This window comes from Platalea leucorodia, assembly GCF_965183815.1.
Source record: "Platalea leucorodia genome assembly, chromosome: 15".
Taxonomy (NCBI): domain Eukaryota; kingdom Metazoa; phylum Chordata; class Aves; order Pelecaniformes; family Threskiornithidae; genus Platalea; species Platalea leucorodia.
Window position 1 is genome coordinate 9,208,612 of NC_138837.1, and position 21,621 is coordinate 9,230,232.

General features: G+C 54.6%; 1 protein-coding gene across 1 annotated transcript in view; it reads left to right on the top strand.

Moving 5' to 3' along the window:
* The window catches only part of ASTN2 (astrotactin 2), a gene marked incomplete at both ends in the record, with an annotated part of 359,009 nt that overhangs the window by 210,585 nt on the left and 126,803 nt on the right, over positions 1-21,621 (top strand). Inside the window, 3 exons of the mRNA XM_082327894.1 lie at positions 17,958-18,082; positions 18,501-18,605; positions 20,141-20,320. Coding sequence (XP_082184020.1) covers positions 17,958-18,082; positions 18,501-18,605; positions 20,141-20,320 — 410 coding nt within the window. The remainder of the gene's footprint in view (positions 1-17,957; positions 18,083-18,500; positions 18,606-20,140; positions 20,321-21,621) is intronic.

The window sequence follows — 21,621 nt, forward strand, 5'->3', positions numbered from 1 at the left end:
ATCCATCCTTCTTCCCACGGCTGGCACCACTCCTGCCATGCTGCGTGGGTGATGGCCGGGGTGCGCGCAGTGGGGGGAAGCTTTTTCCAGTGAGGGTCTGCGCGGCAGGAGCCAAGTCCTCTGCACGACCTTGCCATGACAAACAGGGTTTTCAGTGCCCAGCATTGGCTGGGGGACTAGTCCCAGGTCTAAAAGCTGTGAGGGGCAGGAGAAAGCAGGTTTGAAACAAGAGCAACCTGTGAAGTGTGCCCATGTGTTGCAGGCTGGCTCGGCAGAGCTTGGAGCCTGGCAGGAGGCAGCACGTCTTGCTCCAGAAATGCTTTCGGCAGCCTGGAAGGTCAGCACAGCTGCCCTTTCCTATTTGAATGTAGCCTGGCGGCTCCAGAAGCACCAGGCAGTGATGAGAAGGGCTTGCTTCCCTGCGTGCAGCGTCCTTCCCCGCGGCCAGGCTGCCCGGTGTGTCGGAGGGTTATGCCATAGAAGCACCATTACATCATCTCCTAACAAGGGAAGAGAAGGAGGTTAATGGAGAAGGAATTATTAACTAAAAGATGTAATTTGCCTCTGATTTTCATAGATATTCAAGAACCTCTCTGAGCATTAAGACACCAGCTGTTAGAGAAGCCCTTAATTTGGTGCATTTGAAACATAGCAGGAAGTTGCCTAATACCAGGGATTAAAAGCCTGTTTCTGCAAAGTAGGAGCAAGAACCTGCTATCAGAACAAGGGGCTGAGTATTTTAGAGGGATTTATAACTGCTGGGATCCTTTAGCTATGCAGATGTGACAGTCCTTTGAATGGTGTCTGCTTCCCATGTCGCCACATCTTCAGTGTCTTTAATAAATAGGATATTCTCAATCCGCCAGGCATGTCAGCATGGTGTTGGGAGGAATCTGAGAAAAGCCGTCTCTCACACTCTGGCCTGGGCAACACCTATCAGTTACAATGGTATTTCCATTCTGTTGGGGTTGGGGTGGTCTCTTAGCCACCCAACAGTCTGCAGCACCAATTAGAGCCTCTGCCCTTCTCTGATGGCTGCGTGGTCCTCCTGGCCGTGGCTCGGCACGGCACCGGGATGGAGCTGGTGTAGCACTGACAACTTTATTGTGTCCGGCGAGCTCAAAAGGATGGGGATGTACAGCAGGTACCTTCAGGCGCAGAGTAAGGATGGTGTTTGACATGAGCGCGCAGCACAGCAGACTGGTAGTGGGACAGCTGCGCAGTTTGCAGGTCCCAGACCTGAGACCAGCCTGCAGTTCTAGTCAGTGCTGGCTCAGATTTTGGTTTTGCCCTTTAACCCACGTCACTTTATCCAAGGCAGTCAGGCAGCGCCCAAACACTTTGGTGGCATGACTGAGGAGATAGTGATGCCCAAGGCAAGGACGGTGGAAGCAAATACTGGCTGCTGTGACCAGGGATGAGCAGCAGCCAGAACAGTTCATACTGTGTTCACTATATGTGCTCCATATGTACACTGGCACTGGTGCAACACCTCGTTGCGTTGCACAGAGCCTGTCCCTGCTCGCGCATCCCTTCGTGCAGGTGCCAAGGACCCTTTCCCCATCCGTCAGCAACAGTGAAGCCACAACCCAGCAGGATGCGAGCACCACAGCATCCCTGCAGCTCAGCTCAAGCTGTAATGAGTTAGGAGCTCTGTGGACAGCTTTTTCCATACTGAGGTGGCTTAATAACCCCTAATTATTGCTGTGGTGGTTGGGGTGCTCAGCTGACCTGTTGGACAAGCCAACATCAAGGTTTCTGCTTGGAGGAGTGTGCTACGTCATTGCTGCTGCTGTTTTATTGCAAGCATTTAAATCAAAGTGCTCCTCCGGTGATGCTTCTGCTCTGCAGTCCCTCGCTGTGCGCTTTGGTGGGGGGCAGCGGAGGGGTCTTTGATCACACACCAGAAACCGCCCTTGCTCCTTCCACTGTTGAGCCGAAAGCACATTCAGAGCCTCCGCCTTCTTCTGGGTATCCCTCTTTTTTTTAAAAAAGGGTTCTTCTCTGGCAAAATGCTGTGCAGTGTTAATAAATAGAGGGGATTGGAGCTGATCTATTCCAGTCACACCTCTCGGTCTAGCCGGGAGGCTCAGCGGTAGATCCAGCTCGCTGAAGACTAGATTAGAGCGATTTTCCCCCCGTTGCCTCATGGTGGGGCAGAGCCCAAACTCCGCGCCGTCCCCAAATCACCGGGGGATTATTTTCCAAATGGATTGTTTGTTCGTTCCTTATCTGTTTTGTACCATCTCTTTGCCACGGGGGAATGGAGATTTTTGTTAAAGAGCTGTTTGCAATTGCAGGCTGTTGCTTTTATGCCATTAATATGGAGAAAACCCAAATTACTACCTGTGGAGCCAGATTTACTCTCTGGATTATTACTGCACAGCAAACGGGATGTCAGAGCAACACGTGGTGGAGCGCTCCCCGGGGAGCAGCCATCTGTCCTAACTGGGGTCTCTTCCCATCCCTACCTCTGGCTCTGCCTCTCGTCCCGGCTCTTGCTTCAGCTTGGCATAGCCCCGAGACACGGGGAGCACCTTGCTCACCCACACAGACCCCATTTGATCCCCCCCAGCAGAGATGCAACGAGTCCGGGGGGTTTCTGGGTGTTGGGCGCAGATAAGCAGCCAAAATGGTTCGGTGGCTGGAGGGGGAGGAGGTTTTGTCAATGCTCCCTCACTGCTCGGTGCAAAAAAATGGCTGAACACCGAGTGTTTTCCCCTCTCCATAACCAGGGAGGACGGCTCCGGAGGATGCAGGGCTGCTGTGCCATTCTGAGCACCTTCCTGCAAATTGGAAACACCCTTCCCTCTGCAAATTGGTCCTCGTAGGATGCTGCTCCTTGCATCTCCACCTGTAAAATAGGGCTGCTACTTCTTTCCAGCCTTGGGGAAGGGAAAGGGCAGGTTGGAGGTGGTGCTGAGCACCGGCCGGTGCTGCTGAGCAGAGCACCAAGGTGGCCGGGATGCCGCGGGGAGGGACAGGCGCCCGCTCGCCCTGAGCGCTGCCAGCCCGGCAGCCGGCTCTGCCTCCACACAGCTATGTTAATGCTGTCAGGCAGCGTGCCGGGTCGCTGAACCGATGCGGGGAATTGTCATAATATTGATGGGGAGTTTGGCAAGTTAATTTTAAATCTGTCACTCCTTCCCCTCGCTGCTTCTCAGCCCTTAATAAACCAGCGTGGCGACGGCGGGGCGTGCTGACAGCTCGGCGCCATCCCTGCCGAGGGGCTGCTTTTGGAGATGTCCCCACCCCATCACTCCCTCTGCCTCGGGGGAGGCCTCGTGTGAGCTGCACCCAGAGTCTCCCCCGGCCGTGGGTGGTGCCAGGGCCAGGATGGGTGCTCAGCTGGGTGCGGCATCACGCCTGGGTGCAGGAGGCCGTGTGGGGGCTTTGCTGGTGCCTCCCAGCTTGGAGCTCGCGGGCCAGCCCCGGCGAGGACGCCCTGCCTTGCCTGCGGCATCACAACTGTAAAGTCTGTAACTAGTTAAATTAACACTATTGATTTTTTCATATTTTTTTCCCCTCTCTTTGAAACCTCTGAGCACAGAAGTTATAATTGCGCTGTTTATTATTCCTGTGCCGGCGAGCTCGGCGCCAGCCAGTACCCCAACGCCTTGTTTACCTATTACCCTTCAGGCCAGGATAACGGATGGATCTCTTTTTCAGTGGCTGCCTTCCATTTCATTCCTCTTTTTATTATTTGTTGCTGCAATTCTATTACCTGTTCACAACTCTGAAGCCTCAGACATACTAGTTGGAAGCAATGATGTCTTTCCAAGCCAGGCTAATGCCTCAGGCCTTGGTCCTCAGTAGCGGGTAAGGGGGTCATTAGCAGTTTAGCAGCTCTGGAGCTGTCGTGGGATGTGATGATGCTCCACTCTCTGCTCCGCTCCCAGTATGTGCCATGCAGGAGCACTGCCTGCTCCCAACCAGGGATACTGCCTGCGGAGCAGAGATGTCCTGGTACCTGCTTGTGGCTATGCCACATGCAATGACTTTGCAGCCCCCAAAGGGCCCCCATCTGAGCCTTTTTTCCTCAGTCCCCCAAGGGCCCCTGAAAAAGTGAGCCATTTTTCCTCAATCCTGTTTTTTCCACCTCTCAGCCTAGCATCGGGGACATCCTGGCTGCTTTCTTGACTCCATCCAGCCCTTTTCAGAGCTCGCAACAGGCTGCACATAAACACACACCATGTATTTTGAGCGCATCCTCACTGGCCAGGCTAAGCATTGAGATTTTTATCAATCCAGTGTATAAATGACTAATGCAATTAGCACAGCACCCCGTCAGTTAGGTTACTATTGCATCCTGCGTGCATCAGCCCTGCTCCGTTTCAAAGTTAGCATCCTACCGAGAAGGAGAACAGATTGTGTGGCTTTGAGCTGGTATTTCCGACAGTCTGCAGCCACATGCTTTTGCACCGGATTGGTAGCGGTTTTTTATTCTTGTAGCAAAACAAAAGCAAGTGTAGTGCCAGCGATATCCTAAAGGCAATGCAGGGGTCCAGGGCAGAAGAGATGTTTTTTACAATATACTGATTGAGATGTTAGTAATAGAGGTATTTTAAGTGCTAGAGGTTTTCAAACTCATTCTGTGCCTGGTGTGGGTAGGATTTAAGGAGCAGGCGAGCACATCCTCGGCAAGCATGGGCATGGCTGTCACAGCTGCCTTCTGCTCTTGCTGCCCCGTCCCTGCTCCAGACGCGCCCCTGAGCCGGTCCATTTCATTCCAGTCTGTGCAGGCAGCGGGATAACCTCCCACAGGGTTGGTCTCTGCTGTTTGGCCATTGCCCACAAAAGCCCCACTGCTCCCAGCATGTGCCTGAGCCCTGGGGAGGAGGGACAGCGGAGTGGAAGCTGCCAGCATACCCAGAGCTCAAAACTAATTGCACATCTGTGATTTGGGGCTTGGGCTCCTTCCTCAGCCCTTCCTGAGCCCCAGCGGTGCCAGGCAGTGTGTAAAGATGTGCCAGTGCAAAGAAAATAAGTGGGTGTTAATAAATGCTACCAATCACCCACCTTTATCGTGAGGCTGAGGAAAAGCCAAGCAGCTTTCACCTCGGTCCATGCCCTTGAATGGAGGCTTCGCAGTCATGCAAACCAGTGAGTTCGTGTTTCAAAGGTGAGCTCAGGCCGCGGAGATGGGCAGTGAGGGGGCAGAGCCGGCATGGTGCCCTGGGAGATGTGGGTACCACAGGTATGTGCCCCAAACCCACTCTCGCAGACACAGGCGCCGTTCAGAGCCAAGGCACTGCTGTTGGAGACGGTACCAGCACGCACTGGAGTGTCACCCACAGGCTTTTGGCAGGCCTGGGGACCAGCCGGCAGTGGCAGAGCTTTCCTTTCCCCCGGCGGCAGCAGAGCTGCTGCCCCTGCAGTGAGGGATGGTGGGGAGCTGCTCTCCACCCCGCACCCCTGCCCCCCGCTCCCCTGGCCCTGGCAGCACGTTTGTGTCTGCGCAGATGTTTGTATTCTCAGCAGCTGATGAAAATATTCATTATCTTGTTAGCTGCTGCGGCGGAGGAAGTTCAGATTTGCATTTCCACAGCTAATCACACAGTGCAAACAGAGCCTGTCACCCAGCAGCGCTAATTGGGCAGAGTAGTGCTGCGCCCAGGCAGGGAGCCCTCCCTCCTGCCCTTCCCACCGCCAGTGCTGCCGTGCCAGTGGGGACGGCAGGGGAGAAGGGCTGGGGCCGCGGCCGCACTGTGGAGGCGAGGAGGATGACGAGGTTTCTGGGAGCGGGAGGTGGAGGAAGGTGGCGGGCATCGGGGCTTGGGCTGCGTGCGTTAGCTGGGTTGGTCGGAGGAGTGCTGGTCCTTGGGCTGGATGGGAGCAGGCAGTGGGATCCCAGTATGGGAATGCTGCTGGGCAAGGCATGTGTGTGTGCGTACAGAAAGGTTGTGTCTCCTAGCCGTGGGGCTGAGAGCTTCTCGTGGGATGGGAGGTGAAGGGTCTGGGGGGATGCTCATCCTTTGGAGGAGCTGGTCTGGGACATGGGCTCCTCCTGTAAGGAGACTGCCCTGCTGTCATCAGCCTGTGACCCTTGGGAGATGTCCACGTCTCGTCCCCCCCAGCTGTCAGGGGGTTCAGGGTGGTCTTCAGGGTTCACTCTGTGAAAAGCTGATGGTGACACCCCTGTCTCAAGTCCTGGACATGAGGAAAGGATAAAGGTTTGAGAGAGGGGATATGGATCCACACAGGATAGGAGGGACTGAGGTCGGCATCGGGCACTTGCAGAGCAAGAATGGGGCTCTGCTTCCCTCCTTGGTTTGCCAGAGGCGCGGTGATTTGTGTGTCATCCCCTCCTTGTCACTGCTCCCTTTGTGGTGCGCGGCACTGCCAAGCCTGCCTTCGCTTTTCTGAGCTCCCAGGGCACCCCAGGACGTTCCCCCCTCCCTCCGTGGTGTGGGGAGCAGTCCATGAGACTGACTGGCTGACCTGCAAGCCTTTCCCATCTCTGACTTTTATGATACTAATTATAGCTGGTGTTATTGCATAGTTAATCTGCATTATTAAGAGATGCAGTGGAGATTGGTTTTATAATAATAACAGCTCAGATTTATAGAGTACCTTTCATCCCAGGGGGTCCTTATTGGCTTATAGCCTTGCAGTGGTGTACAGACTTGCAGAGAGGAATTGCTTCTCCTTCTTTCCTCATCCAACATGGGGTGCAGCCACTCCTGGGGCATGGGAGTTCTGCACCCACTTGGGACACATGAAAATAAGGGTTATGTTCAGCTGAAAAGAAAGAAGACAGTGAGGCGGGAGGGTTTGAGGCAGTGAATTGTAACCACCTAGCTTTAAATTGTGATAGCAGGGCTTTTCCATCATGCTGTGGGCACATCCTTGGTCACCATTAGCACGGGCTGTGGGTTTGTGCTGCTTGCACCACAGACACTGCTCCAGCGGTACCTCCGGGGACAAAGCTGACACTTACCAGCCCGTCACTGCTCTTCCTCGCTAGTGCCAGCACTGGTTGACGGAGATTCCCCATCCAAGTACTAAATTGGCTTGACATTGACTTAGCAATGCGGATCCTTGCTCCAGGCAATGCAGTCACAAGCAGGCACCAGCATGGGGATATCTGAGCGCTCCGCAGCTATGCCAGCTGTCGAGCCATACCTGCTTCCGAGTTAGCAGCAGGGCTTGGATGCAATCCTCAGTGCAGCAGAAAAATTTATTTTGCTCTTTTCCATCCCAAGTGATCTCTTCAGAGATGGAGGGTTTGCCCTTCTGCATGTTGCAGTGTAACTCATGACTGCGTAAACCTGAAGGCAAGTGCTAGGTTTGGGCTTGGGCCCATCAGTTGAACCCACTGTCCACCGAAGGTGGTGGACAAGCTATGCTGGGACCCCTCCCATCCCCTGCCACATCCTACCCGTAGGGCATGTGCGATAACCCAGGAGATCTCCTAAATCTTCTACCCCACCCAGTTCCTGGGCAATGTGACCTGGCTTGGATGATGGAGCCGTGTCTCAGTGCAGAGGAATGCAGGAGCAGGCAGTGGAGAGCGACCCAGCATCATTCACCCTCCTCCCTGTCCCCCAGCGATGCTCCTTGCTGTTGTGCTCTCACCCTGCTCAGATCGCAGCCGGGCAAGGAGGACTCTCCCATGGGCTGCTGCCTTCAATAACAATTTTCTTGAGATGAAAACTCAGGGCGCTTGTGCCAGTTCATTTCTCCACCAGCATGGGCCAAAGGAGCCTGGTGCAGGCAGAGCAGCCTGCGTGCCTGTGCCCCGGCTTTCTGGGGGACGGTGCCACTCGCCAGCTGTGGGCAGCAGGTGAACATCTGGAAGGTGTGATGGCACTGCCACTTGTCATCAGGCAGCTGCGCAGCGCGGGTGCGATGGCCCGCAGAGCTGGAAGGAGGGAAGCAAAGTGGAAGGTGCTCCAAGGCACCTCGCTGAGCTCCGGAGTGGGGCTTGGCTCTCAGCACCCGCCTTTCCCTGGGAGGATGGCGAGGGGTGAGTTCGCTGCAAGTGCCGTCACCCCAACCTGACCCGCCGCGCGCATCATTTCATGGTTTCCATAATTAACTGCGTACACAGAAACACGACTTTGCAGATGCAGTCGCAAATCCCAGCTAATTCACCATATGCTCTGACTGCCTGACAGTGCCAGAGAGCTGCTGCTTAGGGATGCGTCCCCAAGCGCTGTCCTGCCCAGGTGCTGCCTTCCCCTTCCCTGCCTGTCCCTGGCTCCTGGGAGATGCCAGGCTCTGCACAGCAGCTCGCTGCAGAGTGGATGTAATGGTCCATGCTGGCGGGTTTGCTGCCGGGCAGAGCCGCAGGCTGGCCAAGCGTCCAGCACCACTGGGGTCACCCCGGGCTCAGTTGATCCTGGCACAGGGATGCTGGTGCAGCTGGAGACCATGCTGGCGTATGGCAGGCCTTGCGCAGAGGGGAAGCGGGAGCATTAACTGCATTGAAATGACTTTGTTGGAGTGCCAGCATATGAAATGTGTGGTGATATTGCAGCCCTGCCACTGCCTGTGGCTGTTTTTCCTCTGCTTCTAATGACTAATAGAGAGAACACAAAACAATTTCTATTAGTTTCTCCCACGCCGCAGTGGATTTCTTATTTTCCAAACCTCATTAGAGTTTGTAATACCATGGTGGTAGTCAAGAGCAGTCCGAATCACCCTGGGGGGAAAGAAGAACCAAAGAGATATGATGTGCAGCCCAGTATTAACACTGCTCCTGGCTCATTTCCAGAGTCCCTCCTGATTCCTTTCCAAACTCGTACGCCTTATCTCCATCTTAAAGGTTAACGATGAAGCTTAGGAGAGAAAAAAAATGCTTAAGATCCCAAATTGTTAAAAGAGAATGGATGTGTGTGCTGAACAGAGAGCTGGGTCTGCATTTACATTGGAAAGGCAAATATTATTTAAAAGGCAGTGCTTGCACTTCCCAGGGCATTGCAGCCGGGGTGTGGGTTTCCCTGGAAGAGCTGCTGGTGCGAGGGGCTGCTGGTGTGCGGAGAGGCCAACGGCTTCCGGTCACCGTGCCTAAATCCCCTAGGAACTGGATGCCAGTCAGGCACCAGCCTTGCGCCAGTTCCTTTGGAAGTCTCACGTGCGGTCCTGGCTCCTCTGAAGTCAGTGGGAGTTTTGTTATTTGTTGCCTCGTTACAAATAATGCTAATGAAAGCGCCAGGCACGGAGCTGCTTGAGCAACGCTTGGGAAATGATTGCAAACAGCACCCAAACAACCCGTGCAAGAGGACCCGCAGCCTTGGCTCAGCTCGCCGCTGAAATACTCATTCAGAGGAGGCATCCAGCCTGGCTCTGGGTTGCTCAGGCATAGAAAAACCGTCCCGATAGAGAAACAGTCCCCAGATCATCTCACTGTGGCTACAGCCTGGTGGGCAGAAGCTTCGCGAGCTGCTCCAGGAGGTCTGTCTGTCTTCACGGCACTTCCCCATCCAAATTGTTAAAAAGCTGAAAGTTGCTGGACTTATGGAAGCAGACAAGGTCAGACCCTTTGGCTGTGAGCGATGGCGAAGCTAATGGAGGGAGACACCTTGAAGAGCAGATACATGGAGAAAGACAAGGATCCTCCTGGTAGACACTAAGCAGCGCCAGCCCTTTGCAAATCGGCAGATTTCTCATCAGCCACATCAGCTGTTGGGTGATTCCCAGACCTTCCTATCGAGGAAGGGTGGCACACAGCTCAGACATGTCCTCCTGGCCCTGCCACCGGGTTGCAGGTTCAGGACAAGGCTGCTGAGGCCAAAACCTGTCCAGCTGTGGGCAATGGTGCAGCCATTGCCTTACCTCACTGACGAGATCAGCCAAATGCTTAATGCAGAGCCACGCAGGGAGAGAGGTTTTGGCTACTTGCTCGTTTGCTTTTCCCCTGTGCACGGAGGAGAGGAGCAGAGAGGTGTGTGTGGAAGGGCTTGTTCTGGGTGATGATGCACCTACGTGATGCGATGCACCTATGTGACGTGACTCAAGCAGGAGAGCAGTAAGGAGATAGCAGCTTAAAGATGGAAAGTGTTGGGTCAAACATACTCTGGTTTATATTTCATCAGCTTCCTTGCTGCTTGTTGTTGGTGTAAGCAGTCTGTCAAACGAGGAGGTCTCCGGCAGTAAATGCAAAGAGCTTGGTTGGGTCCTGCTCTGTCAGCGGGAAGGGACTGTTGGTGGTCTCTGGTATTTTGGGCTCTGGTTCTGATGCAGCTAGGAGATGTTACCTGTGTTCGAGTGTTAATGATGGCAGCTTCTGAACCAAGTCGTGTCTCCTGGCTCACATGCAATTGCCTCCCGAGGGATTTGCTCTCTGTGGGCATGGGCTTCCAGGAGCGAGCTGTGCCAGAGTTACAGGCAAAGAAGAGGCAGGTTGTGACTCTCTTCCCTTTCTCCAGCTGGGGATGTGTTTCATCCTCACCCTCTCACTCTAAAATGACGATTTTTGACTTTTCTTCAAACTTCTTGCAGAAAATCACCTTTAAGCATAGGTTAAGTGTGGGAAGTTTTAATGTCAAAGGGAATAATCTGTATATTTGCAAAGTTGTGTAAGGACCTGAAAACTAGAGCTTTGCATGGGATTCCTCTTGCAGCCACGACTCTGTAATTAAAGCATAAATCCAGCTTTGCGTGCCTGCGTGCTGCCTGCTGCACAGGCACCAGGCGTTGCTGTGGGAACCGTAACTTTCCAAATTTGTTTTTACTCGGCACTCCATTTCAGCCTGTTCCCAACAGGCACTCTGGAGGAAGAAAGATCCACAGCCTACCGCAGGATTTCACCCACAGGAGACACGCTTTACCGGAATAAATAAATAGCTGTATAATGGGGAGTGGGGCGGGGAGGATAATAAAAGATGATAAATGGGCACTGAAGTTGTCACCGGGACCCGGCATGTCGAGAGCCAGGGGCTGGGAGAGGCCAGGTAGGCTCTTGGGGTCCCACCACACAGCCATGGGCACTCCACCTGAGCTGCGTTGCTTTTGCTGGCCAGAGCCACATGCTGGGGGTGGACCTCTTCCAGCAGCATGGCCCCCAGCCGGCTGCCTGCTCCAGGCCTCACCAGGGTGCAGGAGGGAGATCTCTGCTCCTATCTCTTGTGGCTTCTCCATCTCCCCATCTCAAAGCGGATTCCTGTGTCTTTCCTTTAGAAACGGCTTCAGGAGAGGATGCACTTTTTTCTCTGTTCACCATCAGTGTCGCAGTGGTGGGCACTGCTGGCTGGGTTTCCCTGACTGTTCAGTGGTGTCACTGTGGCTATGCAGACCAGAGGAGAGCTTTAGCATTTAGGGGATGTTTGGAGATGATTTGTAGGAAAATCAGGTTGGAATAGTCCAGTGTTGTCGGAGCACGATGCTGATGGGCGTGGGCACGCGACTCCCAGGGAGCCAGAGGAAGGGGTCCTGCTGTTAACCTGGGCTCGGGCACAAGCAGTGCAGAGAGCCAAGTTACCAGTTCAACAGCTGAACTGAAACACCAGCAGCGGCATGCTTTGGATTACTGTGAAACGAGTTTAATGGTCTAGTGTGCTAAGGGAGAACAGGAAAGCAGTCGCAGTCTCCATTGAGACATGCCTTTAGCTACCGGGGAAGCGCAGGACCCCCCGGCAGGCACGGAGGTGGTGGCAGCGTGGTAGTGACATCTATTCATCTTTCTCCATCTATTTTGTACTTAAAAGCAACAGCAACCAAAACAATCTCCACTCAGGTTCTGCAACAGGTTCAAGCAGAGTAGACAAATAGCTTTGGATCAACTGAATTCCTGTTTCATGGTGAATAAACTAGTCACTGGGAAGGAAACTCATTCCCTGCCTCTGCTGCTTCCCAGGGAGCAGCGCTGCTCCCACCGCCCGTGCCCTTCTGTCTAACTGTCACTGCTGTCACAGGTCTTAAAGTCCCATGTCCAGATGTCATTTGCTGGCTGTCACCATTGTTGTGCCATGGCTGGGGTCCCTGCACAGCACTACGCGCCCAGTGGCACAGACACTAGTGGGGTTTGCAGCTCCTGCTCCCAGCCGCAGTGCCTGGTGACAGCCACCACCCTTTGCCCGGTCCCGTGGCTCTCACTGTCCCCTCCCACGCTTTGGAGTCCCCAAATTGGGCATGACGAGGGAAGAGGAGCCCCGGCGGTGCCACTGAGGGCCTCCCACAGCGGTGTTGGCGTGGTGCCACGATTAGTATTCCAGTGCTGGGATCAAAGAGCCGCCGAGACGGAGCCCACGGCGTTTCGCCGGCGTCAGCTCAGCCCTTTTCAACACCTCTCCATTACAGAGCAGGTGACTTCGCCGCCGCGCAGCCCTAGCCCCGCAGGAGAGAGGGAGTGGGGGTGCGGGACGGGGGGTCCTGTCGCTCCCAGCCCCACGGAGGGTTTCGGGGCAGGTTTTGGGGCTCGGTCTGAGGGCGCATGGAGGGGATGGTGCTGAGCACCATGCTTATAGGCACGTTGTGCCGGCCCCGAGGAGCACTGTCACTGCGGCCCCAGCGCCGGCGTGATTTACCTCCCCGAAACACCTCAATTTAAATGCTAATTCTCCCTGAACCAGGGGGTAAGGCAGCTATTGAATATTGTCAGGCTGTTTATTGCTGGCACTGAAGGGGGACATGCTAGGGATGCAGCGGGGAGGGACGGGCAGTGCGGGGACAGGTCTTATCCGCAGCATTGGGGCCGATGGAGGGATGGGGGCGATGGCTATGGCTGCACCAGGCAGATTCGGGGGCACAAGCAGCTCCGGGTTGGTGCTCTCCTCTCTCCCCGCAGCCCAGTCCAGCCGTGCATCGTTGCAAGCAGTGGTTAGGGCTGAAAGTTGGGGAGCTGGAGGGGGCTCCAGGGCCTGGCAAAACCTGACCGGTCTCTCCTTTTTTATCGTGCCTCGTTATACAGGAGTGGGGCCTTGCTAAAATTAATGACCAGTAAATTTGGATTAAGTAACTGCTGCTTCAGAGGGTTTGCATTAAGCTTTTATAATTCACCGGTGCCTGAGGTCATGGAGACATGTGGGGAAAATTTACGGCATGCTTACCTTCTCCAAAGTGGCCGTGGAAAGAGGACACCCTCTTTTCTGTCTCCCAGTGACTCTAGATCAATTTTTTTTTGGTGACGACAAGTAAAAAGAAGCTATTTCTGAATGTCCCTGTGTCAGATGCAGGCTGAGCTCTTGTGAGCTTGCAGCCACCGCAGCAGAAAAGCTCCTCCGAGGAAAAGTTGGGACAAAAGCTGGCACTAAATAACCTCAAATCCATCTTGTTCTCCCCAAGCCATTGCAGGGCAGAAAGAAGTAAGATTAATAAATTATTCTTGCCAGAGAAGGCATCCTCTCAGACTTGCATAGCAGAAAGCACAGTCCTCGTATAGACACTTTGCTGAACATAAGCACGCTGGATGATAATGTGATTAACATTTGTAGCTGTGCTGGCTCAGATAAGGGTAATTAAATCTCATGCTTCAGGGCATCAGCTAATCACTTGTGGGGTCATTTTATATATTCTTTTTTTTTTTTTTACCCCTTCATGAATATATTTGCCCGGTTGCTGTGATGCAGGGTGTGCATCCGCTGTCAGTGGTGGATGGAGGCATGAAGCCCCGTGCAAGCCGATGCTTGAATTTGCAGTGGGAGTTGTACAGGAGCAAGGAGGGTCTCCGAAAGGGTGGGCGGGCAGACTCTGGCCTTGAGGCCACGTCCTTCAGGAGCAAAGTGCGAAGGGAAGAAGCCACAGCCAGCAGAGCTGAGAAGAAGCTGCTCCTTCACCCAATGGTGTTGCTAACAGGAAAATGAAAAGAATGTGAGTCACCAGCTGATCTTTCACTCCTGTCGGCCAAAATCCCACTATGAGCTTGGCCCTGGTTTTCAGCGCTTCGGCAAGGGGATGAGGTGCCCCACACCTCAGCAGAATCGTGCCATGGACCAGGACCTGGTGGCTGTGGCCCCATCCAGGAGGAGCACAGCACTCCGGTTGCTCCCCAGCACCTGCGTCAGGGTCTCCTGCTCCCCCCAAAACCTCTTTTCTCTCAGGGATGCTGTGGGATGCTGGTCCTTTTTGGAGGCTTCCAGTTGGCTGTGTGAGATGATACCAGCACTGCAGAGCACAGCAATGCAGCCCTACGCTTCACCATGCCAGAACTGTATTGCATGACCTTGGGTGTATTATTTAAGGTCAGATTCCTTGAAAATATCTCTAGTTTATATATCTAGTTTCAGAAGGACAGAACACCAGCCCAGTGGGCTTTCGCTGCCTGAGCCTTCCTCCTGGTACCTGAGCAGCCGCTAATTGCCTTTACCCCACCAGCATCCCGAGATGGAGGGAGCTGCTGTCTGTTACCTGTGTCACCCGAGGCAACGGGTGCATTTTATGACTCGGCCAAGGTTACACAAAGTGTCCATCAAAGGCAGGATTTTTAACTCAGTTTAATCCAGGCAACTGCCTTCCTCCTCAGCCCACCCTGCCAGTATGAGAGCTCAGTAAGCCTTCGGCTGTTTGACCTTTCCCAGCATCAAGACTCGTTTATCTGGAAGTCAGCTCCCTCCCAAGGCAGGGACATACTCTGGGTCGGATGCTACGGGGGACCAGAACTGCGAGGGAGAAACAGCGTTTCCTTGTGTAATGACTCAGTATCTGCAAAATGCCCCGAGAGATGTTCAGATCCCCACCAGGAGAGCGCTGCGAGTCGACGAGTGGATTCAGTGTGCATTGTGCTGGAGGGAGCAGCATGCTCGCTGCTCCTGCGAGTATCGGGCATCTGCTCCATGAGTGTTGGGGAGATGCTGGGAGGCAGAACAAGAGACAGAGGAGGATGTTGTGGGGCTAGCAGGTGCTGGGAGCAGGTGGGTTTGCTGGGCTCTCTCCTGATCCCATCGGAATAAACCTGGCTCCATGGCTGGTAGGAACCACGAGGTCACGAAGGCACCGCTGTGCCTCTTGGAAACAGTATGGACCCCCAGGTGTGAACCTGTGCTGGTGGCTCGGCCGTGCCCCAGATGGAGGCACGTGTGGCAGCACATGCACAGGGATACTGTCACATCCCTCCCCTCGTCTGCCTCCCTGCCCCTCGTACAGAGCCTGAAGGCTTTGATCAGAGCTTCCAGAGAGCACAAAAGCCTGGCAGAAACTCTTTTTTGTGCTTCTGTGGTGAGCAGCACAGGGTTATTAATAAGGCGCAGTGGAAAAGGAGCTACAGCCCTCTGCCGGCTGCGGCTCTGCAGCACACTGCCCTCCGTGCTGGCTGGGCACGCCGTGGGCAGCAGCTGCCTGGCACAAGTGGTTTTGGGTGCCCCCATCATCTGCCCTCCCAGTTTGCCTTCCTGCACCCACAGAAGCAGCAGGGGCTCGGTGCGGTGCCGGCTGGCAGGGCTCTGCAGGGGGGGCTGTGCCGTGCCCGGACCCTGTGCCCGGTGGGTGCTCCCCTCTGTGGGGCTTCAGCTAATCCCTGCTTTGGGGTGGCAAGGAGCAGGGGGCTGGAGGTGGGGAGGGAAGGAGGGGATGCAGGAACGTTTTGCTTGCAAAAACGCATCATAAAACTGCTCCTAAAGTCCTGCCTTGTACTGCTGCTCCCTCCCATTACGAGAGCACATTGTGGGCACGTGCCTGTGTGTATGCCCAGTGCCTTGGCTCACACTTGCCCCTTGTTTTTCCTCGACCTTTCAACTGTGGAGCAGTTAAAGCAAACAGCATTACAGCAAGTGGCACTGTAGAGCGCGGCTTTTTGGTAAATACCTTTTCATAGAGGCGTCAGCTCTGAGCAGCAGCCGCTGCTTGTGGGTTCCCCTCACACCGGTGTGCGTCTCCTCCAGCTTCTCCCTCCTTAGCTGCCAGTGCATGGACCACCAGCCCCTGGGGGCTGTCCTGCCACCCAGATGAGCCAGGCTTGTGCCCAGGTGGTCTGCAGGCTCATGGCACAGGCAGTCAGTGAGATGGTCCGGGTGGGTTTGCGTGGGGGAAGGAGGAGATGCTGCTTCTTTGCATCTTCTCTGCCCCGTGCTCAGGTGCAGGGCACAGGGTTAACGCAGTCTTCATGGTGTCTGCCGTGCCACGTGTTTCTGTCCACCATGGCTGAGCTCCTCTGGCACCGCCAGGTCTGTCCCCTCGTGCAGGGTGGTGGGAGAGCGCTTGGGAAGGTGCCACCAGCCAGTGTCATTGTCCCTCCTGGTCCTCTCGGAGGGGGGTTGCAGGGCTGTACAGGCTTCTGGCATGACCTGCCTGGCCCTTGTGCTCATCCTCAGGTGCAGGGCTGACCTGTCAGGGAGGGGACGGTCCCCATGCCCCAGAGTGGCAGGCAGGCTCAGCGCAGCTGCATCCCACTTTCCTGGTGCGGCATCGTGCCTCTCTATGGCTTTGGGATTTGGTAGCGCTGATGCTTTTCTCCCTTTTCTGCTGAGGCAGAGCAGCAGAGACACCGACACGCTCCTTCCCGTGTTCCCTACCGACTTGCCTAATTTTGCAGCCCCTGCTTCCCACCACCCACACAGCTCCCAGCTCTGGCAGTAATTGCAGTTTCCCCATTTGCATCGCTAAGACAGCAAAGGGCTTAGAATAGCAAAGCACCACTCCGCCACGGGGATCCCGCGCCCAGTATGATCAATAGGAGATTTGTGAGCACACGTGTGAGCGAGAGGCTTTCCCCCTTAGACAAGTAAATCACTTTTTCTCTGGCAGTGCCTAAAGTGAAGCTCCTGAGATGCAATCAGGTGCTGTCAGCTTTGAGACGGGTGCAGCGTGAAGGCAGGCTGCTGCCTGGTGGCAGGGCTGCCTGCACAGCTGTGCTCAGCCCCACTCATGTGTCCCCTCCTGCAGCTGCTCATCCCAGTGCTCCTCGACCACCTTGGGACCAGGAGCATCCCCAGGCTCGTTGCACGGGACTACAGCCTCCTGCTCGCCACCAGTACAGGTTGCACGGGCTGTATCCTGACCCTAGAGCAGCGGGAGGGCCCTGGGGAAGTGCTCCACCAGTCCAGCATCTCGCCGCAGAGGGACCCTTGGAGGTGGCCAAGGTGTCCCCGTGATCATGGGATGATGGAGCATCCCTCCCAGGGACAAGCTGCAGGGGGGTAAAACCAGGGAAGGGGGGTGAACCAGCAGTTGTTTAAAGTAAAATCTATTCAGAAAAATGCAGCTCCTGGGGCTGACCTGATTTTGCAGGAATGTCCCTTTTTTCTGCTCAGCTGCCCTTTTGTCTCTGCACCCGGAGGACGTAGAGCCTCCTGGCCTATATTTTGGCTCTAAGATCAATATTTAAAATCCCCCCTCCCGTTTTCTTTGCGCAGGCGCGAGGCATTTCACTTGCTGGGGGAGGCTCATCTCCCAGAGACCTGTCTGTTCACCATTTCAAATAATTTCCCCAGTATCGTTGTTCTAGAAACAATTCATTAGGGGCCTATTATACAATGTTATACCTGCCAAGGTTAGAAAAGATCCCGCATGTGTGGTAAAATCGTACTGTGAGCTGCACGCACCGGCTTTTTTTCTGGTGTCTGTCTATAAATGTACGTTTTCCTCTTTTTGGAGAGCCAGTCATCCAGGGGCAAAGCCGTGGGGGTGATGATGCTGCCTGGGATGGGGAGCCCCAGCAGGGTTTGGTCTGGTGCTTGGTCACAGTCCCATATTAGGAAGATGCTGTAGGCGGCGGAAAGCGGCAGCGTTGGGGTGTAGCAACCGTTCCTCTCTCCTCGCTGCTCCCCTCTCCAGTGGCACACTTTGAAAATCAGGGTCAAAACCAGTGGCAGGGTCCCTAGGCTGAGAGTGATCCCACGCCGCCAGAGAGCTACTGGAGCCACAGTCCCCAGGGAGCTCGTTAAGCATCACCTTGGAGGGCTGCAGAGCTGGGGCGGCTGGCGGCAGGGGCTGCAAACCCCATCCCCTGTTAGGTCTCCTGCTTGCAGGAGATGTCCCTTGCCCTCCTGAGTCATCCGTCCCCGTGCCGCCGGGGCGGCTCAGCCCCCCTGCCTGGCTATGGCCTGCATCGTTGCTTTGCAGTTGTCTTTTTCTCTCTGCAGGGAGAATAACTTCATCAAGGACTTCCCCCAGCTGGCCGATGGCCTCATGGTGATCCCGCTCCCCGTGGAGGAGCAGTGCCGCGGTGTCCTCTCGGAGCCCCTTCCTGACCTCCAGCTTCTCACTGGTACGAGCTGCCCCTGGGATCAGCCCCTACTGGGGATAAGGACAGCAGCAAGATCCCCTTCTCCCACCCTGGATCCCAGCGTGGTCCCCAAGGGGCATCAGCACCCCCAGCATCTCAGGGTCCTTCACGGCATCCTTCCTGCATCCCTTGGGTAGAAATAGCGTATGGGCTGTGCGAGTCCGCCCCAGCATGGCCTGCGGGCTCCTGGCAGCCGCAGCGTGCCACCGCAATGCTGGTCCTGCCAGCCCCCTGGGGACCCCATGGCATGACCCCTGGGAGGAGGTTACCATCCCCGCTACCATCCCATTTCTTGCCCCTGTGGCATGTGGCAAAGCAATTGCTCAGTGTGAGCATTAAGCGTTCCCCGGAGCGCAGCTGCCAGGTCAGCAGGGGCTGAGCGCTGGCTCTTCCTTTGCAGGTGACATCAAGTATGACGAGGCGATGGGCTACCCCATGGTGCAGCACTGGCGGGTCAGGAGCAATCTCTACAGGGTGAAGCTCAGCTCCATCACCCTCTCTGCAGGTGAGGGTTTCTAGCGGTGGGGAGATGCGTGTCTATGTGGGCGGGTGGGTGGGTGGTGGTCTTCTGCCCCAAGGCACAGTCGTGCCGCGCATCTCACCAGCATTTCCCACCTCCAGGCTCTGCTTGGACAGTAACTCGCTCTCCCAGCGCTGCTGCAGAAGCAGAGAGATTTTTCTCCTTTTTACAGGGGGAAACTGAGGCAGGGAGTTTGTGCGGTTTGGTTGTACAAACCAAGAGCTGGGGTCAAGCTAATAAGCAACGCTGCAGCGAGGATTCATGTGGGGGTGGCTGTGTATATCTGTATGTAAGACAAACAGTAAGTTCTTGAAAAAATGTGGTTTCAAAAGGACCCAAAGCGCTTGTAAATGCATGTCATAGAAAGCAGGGAGTCACAGATGAAGAAGGGGCGGGCAGGAGGATCCTGGAAACGTCAAAACATTTCACTTCCATGTTTTTATAGCTACGCATTTTGTTTCAGAAATGCTGAAACATTTTGTTGCGACCTGAAATGTTTTGCCTTTTCATTTCAAAACAGCATTTTTTATTTAAAAATTAACCTGTTTTTAAATGGGGAAAGAAAGAAAAAAAAGATTTTGTGCAGAGAGGCTGTGCAGCCCCGGAACAAAATAACCTGCTTCAAGCTGAACAAAATATTTGGGTTCAGCTCAAAATTAATTCTTCTAGCTTTTTTATTAAACCAGCCTTCTCCTTCAATAAACCAGCTAACCAGCCAGATAACCTCATTTTGGTGACAGTTATGACATATTTTCTTGCAGTATGTTTTCAGTTCCACCACCGAACCAAAACGACGATATCAGCCAGCTCTAAATGATGCCAAGGTGCTGTGTAGTCACTAATGCCTCCATGATATTTCACCTCCGTAGAGCAGTGAGGCTCCTTGTCCCATGACAGCAGTCCCCGCTGTCTGCCCGGGGGGCTGTAGGGCATTGCTCAAGAGATGCCCCGACCCTTGCGCACCCACGGAGCTGCCATAAGCCCAGCCCCCTCTGTCCCTCTGGGCTGTCTCCAGCTTTCCTAAAAACAGTTATCGGTTGCACAGGGTATTTACACTGGGAATGGCCTGCAGTGCAATTTGTAATAAATTATACCAGGAGAACATCTCTGCTTATAGTTACTGCAAAGCAAAGGCCAAGCACATCCTCTGGGGAGAGCGTTGATGATGTCCCAGCAGCCTGCAAAATGGGATGGAGCTGGTGGGAGGGTGTTCGTGTGTGTGTGGGTATGTGTGTCTGTGCACACACGCGTTCACACGTACATCCCTACAAATTGATTTGAGAAATCTCTTAGGGAGAAGAATCATAGAAGGATTCCAGAGCCACAGCCCAGGGTAAAGAGCAGGTTGTGGATTCCAAAGGATCATGTAGACCATGGAGGCAAGAGAGGAAGAACTGCGCTTTGCACCCACGTGGGGACTTGTATGGCTTGAGCAGGGGATCTTCTGGGCCTCCTTCCCCCGGGCTGTGGCTGGCAGCCCTGCCTGGCCGACCTGCCGATCCCCTGCCTCCCTCCCACAGGCTTTGCAAACATCCTGAAGATCCTGAACAAGGACAGCAGCCGGGAGGAGTTGCTCTCCTTCATCCAGCAGTTTGGCTCCCACTACATCGTGGAGGCGCTGTACGGCTCCGAGTTCAGCTGCACCATCCACTTCCCCAGCAAGAAGGTCCAGCAGCAGCTCTGGCTCCAGTACCAGAAAGGTGAGGAGGGCGGCAGAAACAGGCAGCGGCACAAATGCCAGTATTAATTCGTGCTGTTTTCCATCCGTCAGCCCCTCTCCCCTGTGCATACACTGTCACTGTGCCGGTGAGCGGGCGCAGACAGGACACTTGTAACAAACTGAGTGCCCAGCAGCAGGAGATGGTGGCCCATGTCCGTGGACAGCATCCCTGAGCCAGGTGAACCCATCCTGCCAGCTCCTGCCCTTTGGCTACCGCACTCTGGCTCCATCCTTCCCCAGGGGCACCCTCTTCACCACCTGCCCCCGGCTCCGCCGCGGTCGCCCCCGCACGCCGGGGGTGCTCGGGGTCGGGTGATGGAGATGTGACATAATGGAGCTGTCTCAGAATGGCTTCGTTTTATTGCTTGTGACAATGATGGTCTTTAAGGAAGTGTATTAAATCAATAGCAGACTCATTGTGCTACACCATAAATAATGAGACACATCATTAAACAGGGCAATAAACTTCAGGACTTTGAAGTAATACAATTAGGTTATGTTTATAAAAACTCCCTTATCGCTGTAGCCTTCCATTTGCCAATTCATCTCTCTCCTTCAGGGAGCTGGGGATATTCCCCAGGTCTGATATTTTTCTGTTGAAAAACATCTGTGGTGTTTCATAGGGCCCATCGTAGGGCTGATGGTAACAGAGGTCGTAAAGGCACTTGCATGCTGCCCCGCGGGCGCTGCTGAGAGCAGCCGTGTTTCATGCAAGCCAGCAGGCAGAGGTGTTCTCCCGCCCGCTGCCTCCATCGCTTCCTGCTCATTTTTTTCCTCTGTCTTCCCAGCGCAACTCGTCTTGTAAGCATAGTTATAACACCCTGCACTCGTTTGTTTAGGTTTTAAATAGTGATAAATGAAGTTTGCCATAGCAATGCCCCTATTTAGCAGGAGAAAGCGTCGTGGAGGTGTAGTTTTTATGTACTCGCGATGTTATTAATCATTTGGGCACACTCCCTGCAATCCCCAGGCAAATGTGCCAGTGGGGAGCAGACCCAGAGTGGCTCCATGGTCCCAGCACCATCACTGCAGACGCAGGGTTTCTCTGGAGATGCAGGGTGGGAACGAGAGGCGGATGCTGCAGTCTGAGCCTGGCGTGAGCATTGCCACTGTTTCACAGTGCTGGGGCCAGAGGGGAGATGAACGGTGGCAACACTCGATCCAATGGTGAAATATCTCTCGTTTCTGAGCCCCCACCCTCTCCCCCGGCCAGGGGCAGCAGTGTTTCCCAGGGCTCAACCGCAAAGCATCGCAGTGGCACAGGGCCTGAAGGCAAGCAGT